This window comes from Tachyglossus aculeatus, chromosome 22 (assembly GCF_015852505.1).
Source record: "Tachyglossus aculeatus isolate mTacAcu1 chromosome 22, mTacAcu1.pri, whole genome shotgun sequence".
In the NCBI taxonomy this organism is placed as follows: domain Eukaryota; kingdom Metazoa; phylum Chordata; class Mammalia; order Monotremata; family Tachyglossidae; genus Tachyglossus; species Tachyglossus aculeatus.
Genome location: NC_052087.1, coordinates 33,559,963 through 33,579,359, shown reverse-complemented (window position 1 = coordinate 33,579,359; position 19,397 = coordinate 33,559,963). Strand labels below are relative to the sequence as shown.

The 19,397-nt window shown below is 45.8% G+C and overlaps 2 protein-coding genes across 2 annotated transcripts; both read right to left on the bottom strand.

Moving 5' to 3' along the window:
• Nucleotides 1–928: 928 nt before the first annotated feature.
• LOC119943867 (olfactory receptor 9I1-like) lies at nucleotides 929–1,870 on the bottom strand. The gene has a single exon (XM_038765053.1). The coding sequence runs from the start codon at nucleotides 1,868–1,870 to the stop codon at nucleotides 929–931; it is 942 nt and encodes a 313-aa protein (XP_038620981.1).
• Nucleotides 1,871–16,358: 14,488 nt separating this feature from the next.
• On the bottom strand, nucleotides 16,359–17,300 carry LOC119943899 (olfactory receptor 9Q2-like). Its single transcript, XM_038765087.1, has one exon. The coding sequence runs from the start codon at nucleotides 17,298–17,300 to the stop codon at nucleotides 16,359–16,361; it is 942 nt and encodes a 313-aa protein (XP_038621015.1).
• Nucleotides 17,301–19,397: the final 2,097 nt, after the last annotated feature.

Here is a 19,397-nt window from a genome sequence, read left to right as displayed (position 1 = left end):
AGATTTTTGAGGAGGGGAGTGACATGCCCAGAGTGTTTCTATACAAAGATAATCCAGGCAGCAGAGTAAAGTATAGACTGAAGCAGGGAGAGACAGGAGAATGGGAGATCAGAAAGGAGGCTGATGCAGTTATCCATTCGGGATAGGATGAGAGATTGAACCAACAAGGTAGCAGTTTGGATGGAGAGGAAAGGGTGGATCTAGGCGATGATGTGAAGGTGAGACCGGCAGGTTTTGATGACAGCTTGGATGTGTGAGGTGAATGAGAGAGCAGAGTCAAGTATGACACCATGGTTGAGGGCTTGTGAGATGAGAAGAATGGTAGTGCTGTCCACAGTGATGGGAAATTCTGGGAGAGGAGAGGGTTTGGGATGGAAGATAAGAAGCTCAGTCTTGGACATGTTGAGCTTTAGGAGGTGGGCAGACATCCAGGTGGAGATGTGCTGAAGGCAAGAGGAGATATGAGCCTGAAAGGAGGGAGAGAGAACAGGGGAAGAGATGTAGATTCAGGAGTCATCTGTGCAGACACGATAGTTGAAGCCGTGGAAGCAGATGAGTTCACCAAGGGAGTGAGTGGAGACAGAGAACAAGAGGGGACCAAGTACTGAACCTTGAGGAACCCCTACAGAAAGGGGATGGGAGGAGGAGGAGTCTGCGAGGAGAATGAGAATGTATGGCCAGAGAGATAAGAGGAGAACCAGGAGAAGACAGAGTCTGTGAAACCAAGGTTGGAGAATGTATTGAGGAAAAGGGGATGGTCAACAGTGTCAAAGGCAGCTCATAGGTTGAGGAGGATTAGGATAGAGTAGGCACCATTGGATTTGGCAAGAAGGAGGTCATTGGTGACCATTGAGAAGGCAGTTTCAGGGGCGTATAGGGTACGGAAGCTTGATTGGAGAGGATCTAGGAGAGAGTTGGAGTTGACCTTTTACAGCCCTTGCGTGATCTTGGTCCTGTGGAGAATTTTCCTGAGGGCCTCCTTCACCTCTTTGTTCCTCAGACTGTAGATCACTGGGTTGAGCATGGGGATGACCACAGTGTAGAACACGGATACCACCTTGTCCACCTCCAGGGCCTGGCCCATATTGCCTTTCAAGTACATGAAGGCGAGAGTCCCAAAGAACAGAGTGACCGCGATCATGTGAGAGCCACAGGTAGAGAAGGTCTTGGCCCTCCCTCTGGCCGAACGGATGCACAGGATGGCCTTGATGATGAACAGGTAGGAGACCAGGATCACCGTCACACTGGTTGTGATGAGGAAGAAAGCTAAGAAGTAGATGACCAGTTCCCGGGCCTTGGTCTCAGTGCACGAAAGCTTTAGCAGTGGTGGGAGGTCACAGAAGAAGAAGTCCACGCGGTGAGACTTACAGAAGGAGAGAGAGAAGGTGCAGCCCGTGCGGATCACGGTGATGATCAGTGCCCCCGTGTAAGCCCCGGACACCAGCCCCCAGCGGGCCCGGGGGGTCACTATGGAGACATAGAGGAGGGGGTGGCACACGGCCACGTAGCGGTCGTAGGCCATGACCGCGAGGAGGAAGCACTCGGTGATGGCGCACAGTGTGAAGAGGAAGAACTGGGCCGCACATCGCCCAGATGAAATGGACACGCCGCCGGACCGAAGGGCCACCAGCATCTGAGGGATGACGACTGAAGAGTAGCAGGCATCCAGGAGGGAGAGGTGGCCAAGGAAGAAGTACATGGGTGTCTGGAGATGGGCATCTGCCTGGATGAGTCCGAATATCCCCAGGTTTCCACCCAGGGTGAAGAGGTAAAAGACCAGGAATATCCAGAAGAGGATCCCCTGCAGTTCCGGCCGCTCGGGCAAACCTGTTAGGACAAACTCGGTACCTTCAGTGCTGTTTTTGGCCATCAATCTGGGGTTAACGACTGAGATGAAAAAGAAAAAGAAAAGGGCTGACCTAGTGGAAGAGGAGGGTGGTTTCCCTGCAGAGGAACAATTCACTACTACGTCACCTTTGAGAGTCAAACGACCTGAGTTCTCATCCTGAATTGGCCACTTGTCTTTTGTATGATTTTGGGCAAGTCACTTCACTTTTCTATTTCTCAGTTCCCTCATCTGCATAATGGGGATTGAATCCTCCTCCCTTGGACTTAAACGGTGAGCCCAATGTGGGACAGGGACTGTGTCCAACCTGATTAACTTCCCTCTACCCCAGCACTTTGAACACTGCTGGACATATAGTAAGAGTTTAACAAATACAATTTTAAAAAATCTTGTCTCTATTCCAATGCTTAGAAGAATATGTGGCATAGAATAATCATTTTACAAATATAATAACAATCATGATTATTATTATTATTATTATTATTGAAAAGAGCTATCATCTATTTTCTTTTTAAGAAATGTTGCCACTCAGCGCAGAGTTCCAGCAGAAATCTAAAACAACTTGGTGATTTCAGGCCAACATATTTTTCTCACTAGAAAACATTGTGAAAATATCCCAAAATTTCTGAGATACAACTAAAATCAACATCTGCCAGAAGAAAGATAAGAGCTGACTGAGAAATCTCCTGTTATATCTCACTCCTGTCAACCTACAAATAAAGCAAAAACTCCTCCTACTCGTCCCCTCCTACCTCACCTCCCTTCTTTCCTTCTACAGCCCAGCCCACACCTGCCACTCCTCTGCCACCGCTAACTTCGTCACTGGGCCTCGTTCTCGCCTGTCCTGACATCGACCCCCGGCCCACGTCCTCCCCCTGACCTGGAATGCCCTCCCTCCCTCCGCACATCCGCCAAGCTAGCTCTCTTCCTCCCTTCAAAGCCCTACTGAGAGCTCACCTCCTCCAGGAGGCCTTCCCACACTGAGCCCCCTTTTTCCTCTCCTCCTAACCCCCCCGCCCTACCTTCTTCCCCTCCCCACAGCACTTGTATATATTTGTACATTTATTACTCTATTCATTTTGCTTGTACATATTTACTACTCTGTTTATTTTGTTAATGATGTGCATATAGCTATAATTTTATTTATTGTGATGATTTTGACACCTGTCAACATGTTTTGTTTTGTAGTCTGTCTCCCCCTTCTAGACTGTGAGCCCATTATTGGGTAGGGACCGTCTCTATATGATGCTCACTTGTACTTCTCAAGTGCTTTGTACAGTGCTCTGCACACAGTAAGTGCTCAATAAATATGATTGAATGAATAAATGAATCCCAGCCAGGAGTCAAAGTAATAGTGAAGCAGCATGGGAAGCAGTGTGGTCTAATGGATAGAGCCCGGGCCTAGGAATCAGAAAGTCATGGACTCTAATCACAGTTCTACTGCTTGTCTGCTGCTGTTTGGCCTTGGGTAAGTCACTTCACTTCTCAGGGCCTCAGTTCCCTCATCTGTAAAATGGGGATTGAGACTGGGAGCCCACACGGAACAGGGACTGTGTCTAACTGGATTTGCTTGTATCCACCCAAGTGCTTAGTACAATGCCTGGCACAAAGTAAGCACTTAACAAATACCATTATTGTTATTATTCTAGTGGTGAGTATTTATTAAGCACCTGAATGCAAAGTTCTATACTAAGCACAAGTGATTTTTAATGATATTTGTTAAGCACTTACTATGTGGCAGGCACTCTACTACTATTACTACTACTACTAATAATAATGATGGTATTTGTTAAGTGCTTACTATGTGCCATGGAGTGTTCTAAGCACTGGGGTAGTTACAAGGTCATCAGGTTGTCCCACGTGGGTCTCACAGTCTTAATCTCCATTTTACAGATGAGGTAACTGAGGGACAGAGAAGTTAAATGACTTGCCCAAAGTCACACAGCTGACAAGTGGCCGAGCCAGTATTAGAACCCTTGACCTCTGATTCCCAAGCCCGTACTCTTTCCACTAAACCATGCACTGGGGTCGATACAAGCTAATCAGGTTGGACCCCATCCCTGTCTCACAGAGGACTCACATTCTTAATGCCCATTGTACAGATGAGGTAACTGAGGAAGAGAGAACTTAAGTGACTTCCCACAGGTCATACAGCAGACAAGTGACAGAGCTGGGATTAGAACCCAGCTCAGCGAATTTCTCTGTGCTTCAGTTTCTTCATCTGCAAAATGGGGATTCAACCCCTTCTACTTAGTGCATGTCAGGCCGGGACTGCTTCCGACACAATTACCTTGTTTCTACCCCTGAACATAGGTCAGTGTTTGACACGTAGTAAGTGCGTAACAAATACCACAGTTATGATTATTATTGTAGTTTGTCCTTTACCATTAGAGACTTCTGTGCTTAGGGATAGACTAAAGGCCTGGAAAGTTTGTGACAGAATATCCATCGATCAATCATATTTATTGAGCACTTACTGTGTGCAGATCACTGTACTAAGCTCTTGGGAGAATACAATGCAACAGTGAACTGACGCATTACCTGCCCACAACGAGTTTACAGTCTAGAGGAGGGGAGAGAGACATGAATATAAAGAAATAACAGATGGGTACGGTAAGTGCTATGGGGCTGGGAGGGGGGATGAACAAAGGGAGTGAGTCAGGGTGATACAGAAAGGACTGGAAGAAGAGGAAAGTGGGGCTTAGATCAAATTTCTTAGTGTGCCCTGTGGAGGCACACACACACAAGACCACTGCCTAGAGTCAGCATGACATTGTGGACTAAGAATATTCCCTAGAATCCAAATAGTATAGCAGGCTGCACCTGTGAAATCCTGCCCACAACATGAAAGACGTACACATTGTTGGAGGTGTCAGAGTTGAACTTTGCCAACGATAGAAGGGGTATTTAGGGGGAGGTGAGCCTTTTGAACTTAATCAGTCCAAATGCAGAGGGGCTTTCAGGGTAGCAGAATTCCCACCATGAAGAAGTCAGTGGCAGCTTTCTGCCATCAATCAACCAGGAAGAGAAGAAAATGGAAATTCACAGCATTAAGACTGTGAGCCCCAGGTGGGACAAGGACTGGGTCCAACACAATTTGTTTCTATCCACCCCAGGGCTTAGTGCAGTTCCTGGAACATAGTAAGCACTTAACAAATACCACAGTTTTTATTCTGCTTTGGGCTGATTCAGAAGATTAGTAAATTCCACCAAACCAGAAGTGGGGCAGTGGAAGTTGCAACTGATAAATTGATTTCACTGTGTGCTTACACTGTGCTCAGTACTAGACACTCAACATTATTTAACAATGTGAGTGTGTTTCTCTGAGCCAGTCTCATTTACTCCCATAGTTCTGTCTTTCTCTTTCAAATACATCATCATCAATAGCATTTATCGAGTGCCTGCTGTGTGCAGAGCAATGCACTGAGCATATGAGAGCAATAATAATAATTACAATGATATTTGTTAAGCATCTACTATGTGCCAGGCACTATACGAAGCCCTGGGGTAGATGCTAGATCTTGTCTCACAGTCTTAAGCCCCATTTTATAGATGAGAGAATTGAAGCCCAGAGAAGTGAAGTGACTTACCCAAGGTCACATAGCAGCAGACGATTGGAGAGCTGCTATTAGAACCCAGGTGCTTCTGACTCTCAGGACCGTGTCCTGTCCACTTTGCTTCTCAAATACAAAAGAGTTAGAAGCCAAGGCCCCCAGACTCAAGAAATTTATGATGGTGATCCTACCTAGAGAACTGTGATTCCTTCTAAACGTGGTCTTCTTCAAGAAATCAATCATTTGTATTTACTGAGTGCTGAATGTGTGCAGAGCACTGAACTAAACTCTTGGGCAAGTACACTATAAAAAACTTGGTAGACACGTTCCGTAAACACAACAAGCTTAAATTCTAGAGGGGAAGCTGGACATCACCAAAGCCCATTGCTCCAGTCCCAGAATGGCAGAGGTAAAGTTACAAACTACATTAAAAAAACTCCATCAAACCCTAGCTCCTCTTTCCTGTCGACTAAATATATGACCATGGACAAATAACTTTATCTCCCTTTGCCTCAGTGTTCTCATTTATAAAATGGGCATTCCCCTCTGGATTCCTATTTTACCTAGATGAATTAAGACATAACTAGTAAAAGGAACTCCTCTCAGGGTTGCACCCAGAGAGTTTCCAGTAGTCTACCAGTCAAGACTACGGGAGGGAGAGTCAAGCAGAGCCATGCCCATTCCATTCCTAGCTTGGGCAGTGGCTAGCGAGTGGAAGGTAATCTGCTACAAGTCAAAACGCACCTGAGCTGGGCAGCAGCAGCATGGGAGAGAGAGTCGAGGGCAGAAACTCATTTACTGTGCGGAATGAGGCAATGGTAAACCTCTTTCATCTTTTTACCAAGAAAACTCTATGGATACACTACCAAAACGATTGCAGATGGAAGTGGGGCATTCTGGGAGAGATGTGTCTATAGCATCGCTATGGGTCAGACATGACAACAGCATAAGCAACAACAAGTAAAAGGAAACAAAGAGATTATCAACAATAGCGCATCTGCATGCTACAGTGATTTATTCATTCAGTTGTATTCATTGAGCACTTGCTGCGTGCAGAGCAGGGTACTAAGCTCTTGGAAAATACAATTAGGCAACAAATAGAGACAATCCCAACCCAACAAGGGGCTCACAGTGACGCAATCATGTACTTTAAAAACAGACCAGCATTGAAATCCAGGTAGAAAACAATAATAACTGTGGAATTTTTCAAGAGCTTACCTTGTACCATGCACTGTTACTAAGCCCTTGGATATTCGATAACCAGGTGAAACTCTGCAAATAATTTTATTTCAGTATTGGAAGATGCTTCCTTTAGAGCACAAGCTGTCTAGTGGACAGAATGCGGACTTGGAAGTCGAAAGGACCTGGGTTCTAATCCCACCTTGTCCACTTGTCTGCTGAGTGACCTTGGGCAACTCACTTCATTTACCTCTTCTGTAAAATGGGGATTAAGACTGTGAACGCCGTGTGGGACAGAGACTGTAACCAACCTGATTAGCTTGTATCCACTCCAGCCCTTAGTACAGTGCCTGGCACGTAGTAAGAGATTAACACATATCATAGAAAATAAGAGCGAGAGTAGGGAAGGGAGACCCCATCCCATTAATCAGCTGCCCCTGCTGTACCACCAAGATTGAACAAAGCAATAGAGAAGAACAGGAACTGATCTCACCGTGACTCTCCAGGAGGAGAAGATGAGATCACTTGGGCACTCCAAATTTGGCCGATTATCATATCTGAACATAAAAGGATGGGGCTAGTCCTGATTTCCCCCCATATCAAACCTCCTTGATCTGCCCACACCCCCCTAGATACAGGGATCTCTGGCATCCTTCTTCTAGAACATTCTACAGGGCAGCAACTCACATATGCCCCTCCCAGCTGAGCCGCCTTGCAGGGCTGGGGAAGTGGAGGACAGTCCAGGGGTGCAAACGAGGAGCTGTCGCTGCAGGACTCCCCGGAGCGGCCGAGTTCCAAGAATCTTCAAAGCTGAGGAGCTAGCAGGGCCATCTAGGACATGGGTTTATTTTGGAAATAGGAGAGGAGCCCGAGGGGCAGCGAGTAAATGGAGAAAACCACCTGCAGACCCCACCAGCAGGGTTGCAAAGAAAGAAATCAATCCATCAGTGATATATATTGAGTGCTTACTGTGAGCAGAGTACTGTTCTAAGCGCTTGGGATTCTAAGCGCTTGGGAGAGCACAATACGTTAAAAAATACCACTCACCTGTGTGAATGAAATCAAATTTAGGACCTTGAGTTTTCTTGAATGGTCTATAATGTTTGGCTCTTTCTCGTAATTACTCCTCTTGCATTCAATCAATCACACAGTACCATTTATTGGGCACTTACTATGTATAACACCACAGAGTTAGGGGATAAATTCTCTTTTCACAGTGAGGAAAAGGTACTTGGGGATGTTTCCCGTTTTGATCACAGGCTTTTTTAAATAGGATTTGTTAAGAACTTGCTATGCATCAAGCACTGTTCTATGCATGTATACCCTCTCCAACCTTCAAATGAACAGACTTACCTGGGTTGGGACTGAGTTTTTTATCTCCACTTGGGCTGACTGGGGAAAGCACATTTATGTTGATTTCATAATCCTCTGGAAGGGCAATTCTAATTTGAGATCTCCCACAGGACACCTAATTACTAGGTCTCTAGATTCCACACTCCTAACCAGAACTTAGAAAACTTCAAGACATAGCACTGGGACAAAAGAGATCTCCGGTTAACGTAGTTGTTCAGACTTAGGTTCTCTAATCGAGCCTAAAGCTGCCAATTAACCAGCTCTCAGATTTCCGAACTAGGGGGAAAAACAATTTGATCAATCGATCAATCAATGGTACCTATTGAGTGCTTCCTTTATAGAGAGTAAATAAAATAATAAAAATGGTATTTGTTAAGCGCTTACTATGTGCCAAACACTGTTCCAATAGCTGGGGTAGATATAAGGTAATCAGGTTGTCCACGTGGGGCTCACAGTCTTAATCCTCATTTTCCAGATGAGGTCACTGAGTTACAGAGAACTTAAGTGACTCGCCCAAGGTCACACAGCAGATGAGTGGTGGAGATAGGATTAGAACCCATGTCCTCTGACTCCCAAACCTGTGCTCTTTCCACTAAGCCACAGTGTTTCTCATTATTATGTGTATCATCATAGTAATTCACATCATTACGTGTTTTATTTCACATACCATTAACAAATACCAGAATTTTTATTATTATAAATACCCATCCCTCTAGACTGTAACCTCATTGTGGGCAGGGAACGTACCTACTATGTTGCATTGTCCTCTCCCAGGTGATTAGTACAGTGCTTTGCACCTAGCAAACACTCAATAAATAGAATTTTTATGGTATTTGTTAAGCACTTACTATGTTCCATGCACTCTTTTAAGTACTGGGGTAGATTCATTCATTCATTCATTCATTCATTCGTATTTATTGAGCGCTTACTGTGTGCAGAGCACCATACTAAGGACTTGGAGAGTACAATTCGGCAAAAAATAGAGACAATCCCTACCCAACAACAGGCTCACAATCTAGAAGAGAGGAGACAGACAGCAAAACAAAGCAAAACAAGTAGACAGGCATTAATAACATCAATATAAACACAATCATAGATATATACACATCATTAATAAAATAAATAGAATAATAAATAGGTACATATATACACAAGTGCTGTGGGGTGGGGATGGAGGGTAGAGCAGAGGACACTGTTAATTTAAACCATCACCCCAAAATCTGAGCTTGTCTCCCCAGGTCTGTGAGGAGGAGGTCTAAACTTACCTGAAAATTTTCTAACGTTTGGAGTTCTACTTCTCCATTAGATGAAGATAATAATGTTGGTATTTGTTAAGCACTTACTATGTGCCACGCATTGTTCTAAGCGCTGGGGTAGATACAAGGTAATCAAGTTGTCAATCAATCAATCAATCAATCGTATTTATTGAGCGCTTACTATGTGCAGAGCACTGTACTAAGCGCTTGGGAAGTACAAATTGGCAACACATAGAGACAGTCCCTACCCAACAGTGGGCTCACAGTATAAAAGGGGGAGACAGAGAACAGAACCAAACATACCAACAAAATAAAATAAATAGGATAGAAATGTACAAGTAAAATAAATAAATAAATAAATAAATAAATAGAGTAATAAATATGTACAACCATATATACATATATACAGGTGCTGTGGGGAAGGGAAGGAGGTAAGACGGGGGGATGGAGAGGGGGACGAGGGGGAGAGGAAAGAAGGGGCTCAGTCTGGGAAGGCATCCTGGAGGAGGTGAGCTCTCAGCAGGGCCTTGAAGGGAGGAAGAGAGCTAGCTTGGCGGATGGGCAGAGGGAGGGCATTCCAGGCCCGGGGGATGACGTGGGCCGGGGGTCGATGGCGGGACAGGCGAGAACGAGGTACAGTGAGGAGATTAGCGGTGGAGGAGCGGAGGGTGCGGGCTGGGCAGTAGAAGGAGAGAAGGGAGGTGAGGTAGGAGGGGGCGAGGTGATGGAGAGCCTTGAAGCCCAGGGTGAGGAGTTTCTGCCTGATGCGCAGATTGATTGGTAGCCATTGGAGGTTTTTGAGGAGGGGAGTAATATGCCCAGAGCGTTTCTGGACAAAGATAATCCGGGCAGCAGCATGAAGTATGGATTGAAGTGGAGAGAGACACGAGGATGGGAGATCAGAGAGAAGGCTGGTGCAGTAGTCCAGACGGGATAGGATGAGAGCTTGAATGAGCAGGGTAGCAGTTTGGATGGAGAGGAAAGGGCGGATCTTGGCAATGTTGCGGAGCTGAGACCGGCAGGTTTTGGTGACGGCTTGGATGTGAGGGGTGAATGAGAGAGCTGAGTCGAGGATGACACCAAGGTTGCGGGCTTGTGAGACGGGAAGGATGGTAGTGCCGTCAACAGAGATGGGAAAGTCAGGGAGAGGACAAGGTTTGGGAGGGAAGACAAGGAGCTCAGTCTTCGACATGTTGAGCTTTAGGTGGCGGGCGGACATCCAGATGGAGATGTCCTGAAGGCAGGAGGAGATGCGAGCCTGGAGGGAGGGGGAGAGAGCAGGGGCAGAGATGTAGATCTGGGTGTCATCAGCGTAGAGATGATAGTTGAAGCTGTGGGAGCGAATGAGGTCACCAAGGGAGTGAGTGTAGATTGAGAACAGAAGGGGACCAAGCACTGAACCTTGGGGAACCCCCACAGTAAGAGGATGGGAGGGGGAGGAGGAGCCTGCAAAAGAGACTGGGAAAGAACGACCGGAAAGATAAGAGGAGAACCAGGAGAACCATTGTCCCACATGGGCTCACAGTCTTCATCCCCATTTTACAGATGAGGGAACTGAGGCCCAGAGAAGTTAAGTGACTTGCCCAAGGTCACACAGCTGCCAAGTGGTGGAGCCGAGATTAGAACCCCCGACCGCTGGCTCCCTAGCCCGGGCTCTTTCCACTGAGCCACACTGCTTCTCTAAGAAGCAAACAGAAGGAAAGGGAAGAGAAGACGGTGAAGCGGAGAAGGAAGGAAATCAATCAATGGTATTTACTGAGTGCTCATCTTGTGCCAAGGAATGTACTAAGCACTTGGGAGAGAACAACACAACAGAGTTGGAAGACATGTTATAAATTTATCAGATTGGACAGAGTCCCTGTCCCACTTGAGGCTCACAGTCTTAATCCCCTTAATACAGATGAGATCACTGAGGCACAGAGAAGCTGAGCAAACTGCCCAAGATTCAACAGCAGACACGTGGAGGAGCCGGAATTAGACCCCAGCTCGTTTGAGTCCCAGGCCCGGGCTCTATCCACGAGGCCACGCTGCTTCTCGACAGATCGTGATTTGTATCTCATCTCTAGACTCCCTAACGTTGTTCTGTGATCCAGGGAATGGGGAACAATAACGAAGTGATTAGCTGGCTGAGATTCTAGTTCTCCCACTGAGTCAACTGTGGGATGGAGTTCCAGATTCTCTCTCTCAATAGCATCATCATCATAATAATTATTATTATTATGGTACTTGTCAAGAGCACTGTTTGAAGAGCTGGGGTAATGATGATGATGATGATGACATTTGTTAAGCGCTTACTATGTGCGAAGCACTGTTCTAAGGGCTGGGGTGGATCAGGTTGTTTCACATGGGGCTCACAGTCTTAATCCCCGTTTTATAGGTGAGGTAACTGAGGCACAGAGAAGTTAAATGACTTGCCCAGAGTCATACTAATCAATCAGGTTGGACACAGTCCCTGTCCTACATGGGGCTCAAACACTTCATCCCCATTTTACAGGTGAGATAACTGAGGCCCAGAGAAGTTAGGTGACTTGCCCAAGGGCACATAGCAGACATATGGTGGAGCTGGGATTAGAATCAGGTGCTTCTGACTCTTACGTCTATGCTCTATCCACTAAGCCACACTGCTTCTCTATTCCTAGGATCAGGGATTGTGTCTGTTGTCTTCTTCCTCGCTTCAACCCAAAACTTATCAAATCCCAGAGGAAAGACTGCTGTATCGCAGAGATTCAAACTGGACCTGCTGGAGGAGCCCTGACAATCAGTGTGTATTTCTGAATGGGGCCTGCTCCTTTTCTTGCAGTTTTTCCTTGGCCCAAGGGACAATTGAACAAAAATCGCAGGGTGGATATGGGATGGTTCAGAAGAGTCACAGGCAGGGCCTGAATCATTGCCTTGGTCAATCAACCAGTAAAACAAAGGTATTTGATGAACACTGACTACGTGCAGAGACTGAGCCCATTTCTGGGCAGGGATTGTCTCTGTTGCCCAACTGTACTTTCCAAGTGCTTAGTACACTGCTCTGCATACATTAAGCGCTCAATAAATGCAACTGAATGAATGAATGACTAAATGAACTTTGTGCTGAGCGCTTGGGAGAGTACAATAGAGCTAGTAGACTTGATCCTTGCCCTCAGAGACTTTACAGTCTAGCAGGGGAGACAGAAGCTAAAATCAATTACAGGGAGGGGAAGAAACTGAGTTGAAAGACATGAGGCATGGGAAGGAGAGAGTGGGAGGAGTACCAAAGTGCTTAGAGGATCAATCAATCGTATTTATTGAGCGCTTACTGTGTGCTGAGCACTGTACTAAGCGCTTGGGAAGTACAAGTTGGCAACATATAGAGACAGTCCCTACCCAACAGTGGGCTCACAGTCTAAAAGGGGGAGACAGAGAACAAAACCAAACATACTAACAAAATAAAATAAATAGACTAGATATGTACAAGTAAAATAAATAGAGTAATAAATATGTACAAACATATATACATATATACAGGTGCTGTGGGGAAGGGAAGGAGGTAAGATGGGGGGGATGGAAAGGGGGACGAGGGGGACCCAAGTGCCTAGGTGATACAGTAGGGAGGGAAATAGAGTAGGGAGGTGAGGGATTAGTCAGGGAAGGCTTCCTGGAGGAGATGCAATTTTAGTAGAGCTTGGAAAATGGGGAGATGGATGGTTTGCCAGAGGTGAAGGGGGAAGAAGTTCCAGACAGAAGGGAGAGGAGAGCAAGAGGTTGAGATTCATTAACTACAGGTTCTAAATTATTTATTCATATTAATGTCTGTATCCCTCTCTAGACTGTAAGCTCATTGTGGGCAGGGATGTATTTGCCAACTCTGTTGAACTCTCCCAAGCACTTAGGACACTGGGCTGCACACAGTAAGCGCTCAATAAATACCTTTAATGATGAAGTTGATGGTGGTGAGTGGGGGGAGATCGAGGCATAGTGAGTAAATTGGTGTTTGAGAAGTGACATATGCAGGCTGGGTTTTAGTGGGAAAGTAGCAATGTTGAGTAATGTGAAGAGAGCTGTGAGCCCTTCTAGACTGTGAGCCCGTTGTTGGGTAGGGACTGTCTCTATATGTTGACAACTTGTACTTCCCAAGCGCTTAGTACAGTGCTCTGAAACAGTAAGAGCTCAATAAATATGACTGAATGAATGAATGAGAGAGAGGATTGAGGGCCTTAAAGCCAACGATCAGGAGTTTCTATTTTCTGTGGAGAGGGATTAGCAACCAGGGGAAGTTTTTGAGTAGTGGGGAACTGTGGACTCAGCAGTGTTTCAGAAACATGATTCTGACAGCAGAGTGAAGTATAGACTGGAGAGGAAAGAGACAGGAGGCAGGGAGGTCAGCAAGCTTGGTGAGGAGGCTGATGCAGTAGCCAAGATGGGATACGATAAGTGCTTGGCCTGTGTGGCAGCAGTTTGGATGGAGAGGAAGGGATGCTTTCTGGAAATGTGGTGAAGCATCGGGGAGCAGCCTGGACTAGTGAAAAAACCATAGGCTTGGGAGTCAGAGGACCTGAGTTCTAATGGTGACTCAGACACTTGCCTGCTGGTGAGCCAGAGGATCTGAGTTTTAATCCTCTCGTGACACTTGCCTGTTGAGTGAACCTGAGTAAGTCACTTAACTTCTCGATGCCTCCCAGTCTTCATCTGTAAAACGGGGATTCAATACCTGTCCTCCCTCCTACTTAGACTATGAGCCCCAGGTGGGATACGATCTCTCCAACCTGATTACCTTGTATCTACTCCAGCACTTAGAACAATGCTTGACACAGGTAACAAATACCATCATTATTATTATTATTATTGTGATTATTAATCAGCTAGAACTGACAGGAGTTGGTGACTGACTGAATATGAGGATTGAAGGAGTGAGATGAGTCAGGGCTGTGAGATGGAGGGTGGTGATGTCATAATAATAATAATAATAATGGCATTTATTAAGCGCTAACTATGTGCAAAGCACTGTTCTAAGCTCTGGGGAGGTTACAAGGTGATCAGGTTGTCCCATGTGGGGCTCACAGTCTTCATCCCCATTTTACAGATGAGGGAACTGAGGCCCAGAGAAGTGAAGTGACTTGCCCAAAGTCACACAGCTGACAATTGGTGGAGCCAGGATTTGAACCCATGACCTCTGACTCCAAAGCCCAGGCTCTTTCCACTGAATCACGCTGCTTCTCTATAATAATAATAATAATGATATTTGTTAAGTGCTTACCATGTGCAAAGCACTGTTCTAGGTGCTGGGGAGGTTACAAGATGATCAGGTTGTCCCACGGGGGGCTCACAGTCTTAATCCCCATTTTATAGATGAGGGAACTGAGGCACAGAGAAGTTAATGTCATCAGAGAAGCAGCATGGTGTACTGGATAGCACACGGGCCTGGGAGTCAGAAGGTCATGGGTTCTAATCCTGACTCCACCACTTGTCTGCTTTGTGACCTTGGGCAAGTCACTTCACTTCTCTGTGCCTCAGTTCCCTCATCTGTAAAATGGGGATTTAGACTGTGAGCCCCATGTGGGACAGGGACTGTGTCCAACCTGATTTGTGTGTATCCACCCCAGCACTTACTACAGTGCCTAGAATGTAATAAGAATTTAACAAATATCAATCAATCAATCATATTTATTGAGTGCTTACTGTGTGCAGTGCACTGTACTAAGCGCTTGGGAAGTACAAGTTGGCAACATATAGAGACGGTCCCTACCCAACAGTGGGCTCACAGTCTAGAAGGGGGAGACAGAGAACAAAACAAAACATATTAACAAAATAAAATAAATAGAATAAATATGTACAAGTAAAATAAATAAATAAATAAATAAATAGAGTAATAAATACGTACAAACATATATACATATATACAGGTGCTGTGGGAAAGGGAAGGAGGTAAGGTGGGGGGGATGGAGAGGGGGAGGAGGGGGAGAGGAAGGAGGAGGAAGGAAGAATATCACAATTATTATTATTATTATTATCATTATTATCAACAGTGTCTGGTCTGTGAAGTAATCCCTCATCATCTTCTAGACTGTGAGCCCACTGTTGGGTAGGGACCGTCTCTATATGTTGCCAACTTGTACTTCCCAAGCGCTTAGTACAGTGCTCTGCACACAGTAAGCGCTCAATAAATACGATTGAATGAATGAATTTTAGGTCCCAAAGGTGACCTGTAGGCTGTAAGTTCACTGTGGGCAGGGAATGTGTCTGTTATATTTTGAATTGTACTCTCCCAAGCACTGAGTACGGTGCTCTGCACACAATAAGTGCTCAATAAATATGATTTACTGACTGACAAGAAAGTCGGGCTGGGAGAAGGGCTGACAGCTGGTTCTTGGAATATTGCTCTGCCAATCAGATCCGAGAGCTCTGTGGTGCTCACTCTTTCTTGTTTTTTGCCCTAGTGAGGTAACCAGGGCTTAGAGGCAGGATGGCCCAGTTGAAAGAGCCAGGTGCCTGGTAGTTAGAGGACTTGGGTTCTATTCCTGGCTCCTCCAATTGCACACTGTGTGACCTTGTGCAAGTCACTTCCCTTCTCAGTTTCCTCAACTACAAAACAGGGAGTCAATCCTACTCCCTGCTATTTAGACCATCAGCCCAGTGTTGGCCAGGGACTCTGTCCAATCTGTCCAGCGCTTAGTCCAGGGCTTGGCACATACTAAGCATCTAACAAGAATCATAATCAGTCTGACTCAATAATGCCTCCTGACCCGTTGTTGGGTAGAGACTGTCTCTATATGTTGCCGATTTGTACTTTCCAAGCACTTAGTACAGTGTTCTGCACACAGTGTGCTCAATAAATAAAATTGAAAGAATGAACGGTAGGGTTTGGCAGAAAGTCCCTCTCTCCTCCAAGTCCATTTGATACTGCTGAGCTCCTCCAATTTAGACCTGCTTCTAGCCACAGGTGAGCCCTGGATTCTTTTATAATCATCACCCAGGGAAGAAAAATGAAATTCATGGGAAAGATGAATACAGGTTGTTAGAGTTCAGGCAAGCCAACCCCAGCGAGGTGATGTGTGAGTTCTGTGAAAGCCTGACTTGGATCCGGGTTGGTTTGACTCTGGTATTCAGGTGAGGAAGACCTTCTGTGAGCCCAGTGGAGGTGACGGATGGGACTCATTCACTGCCGGAGCCAGAAGAACATTTTCAATCAATGGACTTGATCTTTTATGGCCCTTGCACGATCTTGGTCCTGTGGAGAACTCTCTTCAGGGCCTCTTTCACCTCTTTGTTCCTCAGGCTGTAGATCATGGGGTTCAGCATGGGGATGACCATGGTGTAGAACACAGATACTACCTTGCCTAACTCCAGGGCATGGCCCATATCATCTTTCAGGTAAATGGAGGCGAGAGTCCCAAAGAACAGAGCCACGGCGGTCACATGAGAGCCACAGGTAGAGAAGGTCTTGGCCCTCCCGCCGGCCAAATGGATGCGCAGGATGGCCTTGATGATGAACAGGTAGGAGACCAGGATCACCATCACGCTGGTCGTGATGACGGAGAGAGATACGACGAACATGACCAGCTCCCTGGCCTTGGTTTCAGTGCACGACAGCTTCAGCAAGGGTGGGAGGTCACAGAAGAAGAAATCCAAGTGGTGAGACTTACAGAAGGAGAGAGAGAAGGCACAGCCTGTGCGGATCACGCTGATGACCAGTGCCCCCATGTAAGCCCCGGACACCAGCCCCCAGCGGACCCGGGAGGTCATGATGGCAACATAGAGGAGCGGGTGGCACACAGCCACGTAGCGGTCGTAGGCCATGACCGTGAGGAGGAAGCACTCGGTGCTGACGCACAGCGTGAAGAGGAAGAACTGGGCCGCACATCTCCCAGACGTGACAGATGCACCGTCGAACCTCAGGGCCACCAGCATCTGAGGGACAACTACCGAAGAGTAGCAGGAATCCAGGAGGGAGAGGTGGCTGAGGAAGAAGTACATTGGTGTCTGGAGATGGGCATCCGCCTGGATGAGCCCAACTATACCCAGGTTGCCCCCCAGGGTGAGGAGGTAAAAGACCAGGAATACCCAGAAGAGGATCCTCTGCAGTTCAGGCCGCTCAGGAAAACCCGTTAGGAGAAACTCGATCCCTTCAGTGCTGTTCTCGGCCATCGAGCTGGGTTTATCGACTGAGATGAAAAAGAAAAAGAAAAGTGTTGACCAAGTGGAAGAGGAGGATGGTTTCTCTGCAGAGAAATGAGTCACACCTACCTCACCTTTGAGAGTCAGAGGACCTTAGTTCTCATCCTGACCTGGGCACTTGTCTGTTGTATGATCGTGGGCAAGTCACTTCACTTTTCTATTTCTCAGTTCCCTCATCTTTATAATGGGGATTTAATCCTCCTCCCTTTAACTTAAACGGTGAGCCCTATGTGGGGCAGGGATTGGGTCCAACCTGATTAACTTCCCTCTACCCCAGCACTTAGAACAGTGCTGGACACATAGTAAGAGTTTAACAAATACAATTTTAAAAAGTTTTGCATCCATCCCAATACTTAGAACAGTGCTTGGTATAGAATAAGCATTTTACAAATATAATTATAATAGTGATTATTATGATGATATTGATGATTTTAAAGAAGAGCTATCACCTATATTCTTTTTAGGAAGTGGTGCCACTCGGTGCAGAGTTCTGGCAGAAATCTAAAACAAGTTGGTGACTTCATGCCAACATATTTTTCTCATGAGAAAACATTGTGAAAATATCCCAAAATTGTAGAGAAGCAACTAAAATCAGCATCTGCCAGAAGAAAGATAAAAGCTGACTGAGGAAACTCGTGTTACATCTCACTCCTCTCCAGTGCCAGTAAGGTCCCAACAAGGAGTCGAAGTAATAGTGAAGCAACATGGGAAGCAATGTGGCCTAATGAATAAAGCCTGGGCCTCGAAGTCAGAAGGCCATGGGTTCTAATCTCAGGTATACCGCTTTTCTACTGTGAGGCCTTGAGTAAATCACTTCACTTCTCTCGGCTTCAGTTACCTCATCTGTAAAATGGGGATTGAGACTGTGAGCCCCACATGGAATAGGAACTGTGTCTAATTTGCTTGTATCTTGCTTGGATTTGCTTGTATCTATCCAAGTGCTTATTCCAGTGTTTGGCACAAAGTAAGAGCTTAACAAGTACCATTACCATCATTATTTTTAGTGGTGAGCATTTATTAAGTATTTATTTATTAAGCATTTATTAAGCGCCTGCTTGCAATGCTCTGTAGTAAGCCCAAGTGATTTTTAATTGTATTTGTTAAGCACTTACTTTGTGGCAAGCACTCTACTACTACTACTACTACTACTACTACTACTACTACTACTACTAATAATAATAATAATAATAATAATAATGATTGTATTTGTTAAGCGCTTACAATGTACCATGCACTAAGATCATCAGTTAGTCACACGTTGGGCTCACAGTCTTAATGTCCATTTTACAGATGAGGTAACTGAGGCACAGAGAAGTTAAGTGACTTGCCCAAAGTTGTACAGCTGACAAGTGGCCAAGCTAGGTTTAGAACCCTTGACCTCTAACTCCCAAGCCCGTACTCTTTCCACTAAGCCACGCACAGGGGTAGGTACAAGCTAATCAGGTTGGACCCAATCCCTGTCCCACAGAGGACTCACAATCTTAGTCCCCATTTTACAGATGAGGTAACTGAGGACCAGAGAACTTAAGTGACTTGCCCAAGGTAACAGAGTAGAGAAGTGACAGGGCTGGGATTAGAACTCAGGTAATTTAATTTCTCTGTGTTTCAGTTTCCTCATCTGCAAAATAGGGATTCCACCCTGTTCTCCCTGTTACTTAGTCTATGTCAGTCAGGGACTACATCCAACACAATTACCTTGTTTCTACCCCTGGACATAGATCAGTGCTTGACACATAGTAAGTGCTTAACAAATACCACAATTATTATTATTATTATTGTAGTTGCTCCTTTACTATTAGAGACTGCTGTGCTTAAGGAAGCAGCGTGGCTTAGTGGAAGCAGCATGGCTTAGTGGAAAGAGCATGGGTTTGGGAGTCAGAGGACTTCAGTTGTCCGCCAGTTGCTACCTCATTTGTAAAATGGGGATTAAGACTGTGAGCCCCATGTGGGACAACCTGATTACCTTGTATCTACGTCAGCGCTTAGAACAGCGGTTGGCGCATAATAAGCACTTTAACAAACGCCATTATTGCTATTGTTGTTATTAAGTAGACACTAAGGGCCCGG

Bases quoted from the DNA above. Each gene is read 5' to 3' on its own strand.
- LOC119943899 (XM_038765087.1), bottom strand. From the start codon at position 17,300: ATGGCCGAGAACAGCACTGAAGGGATCGAGTTTCTCCTAACGGGTTTT.
- LOC119943867 (XM_038765053.1), bottom strand. From the start codon at position 1,870: ATGGCCAAAAACAGCACTGAAGGTACCGAGTTTGTCCTAACAGGTTTG.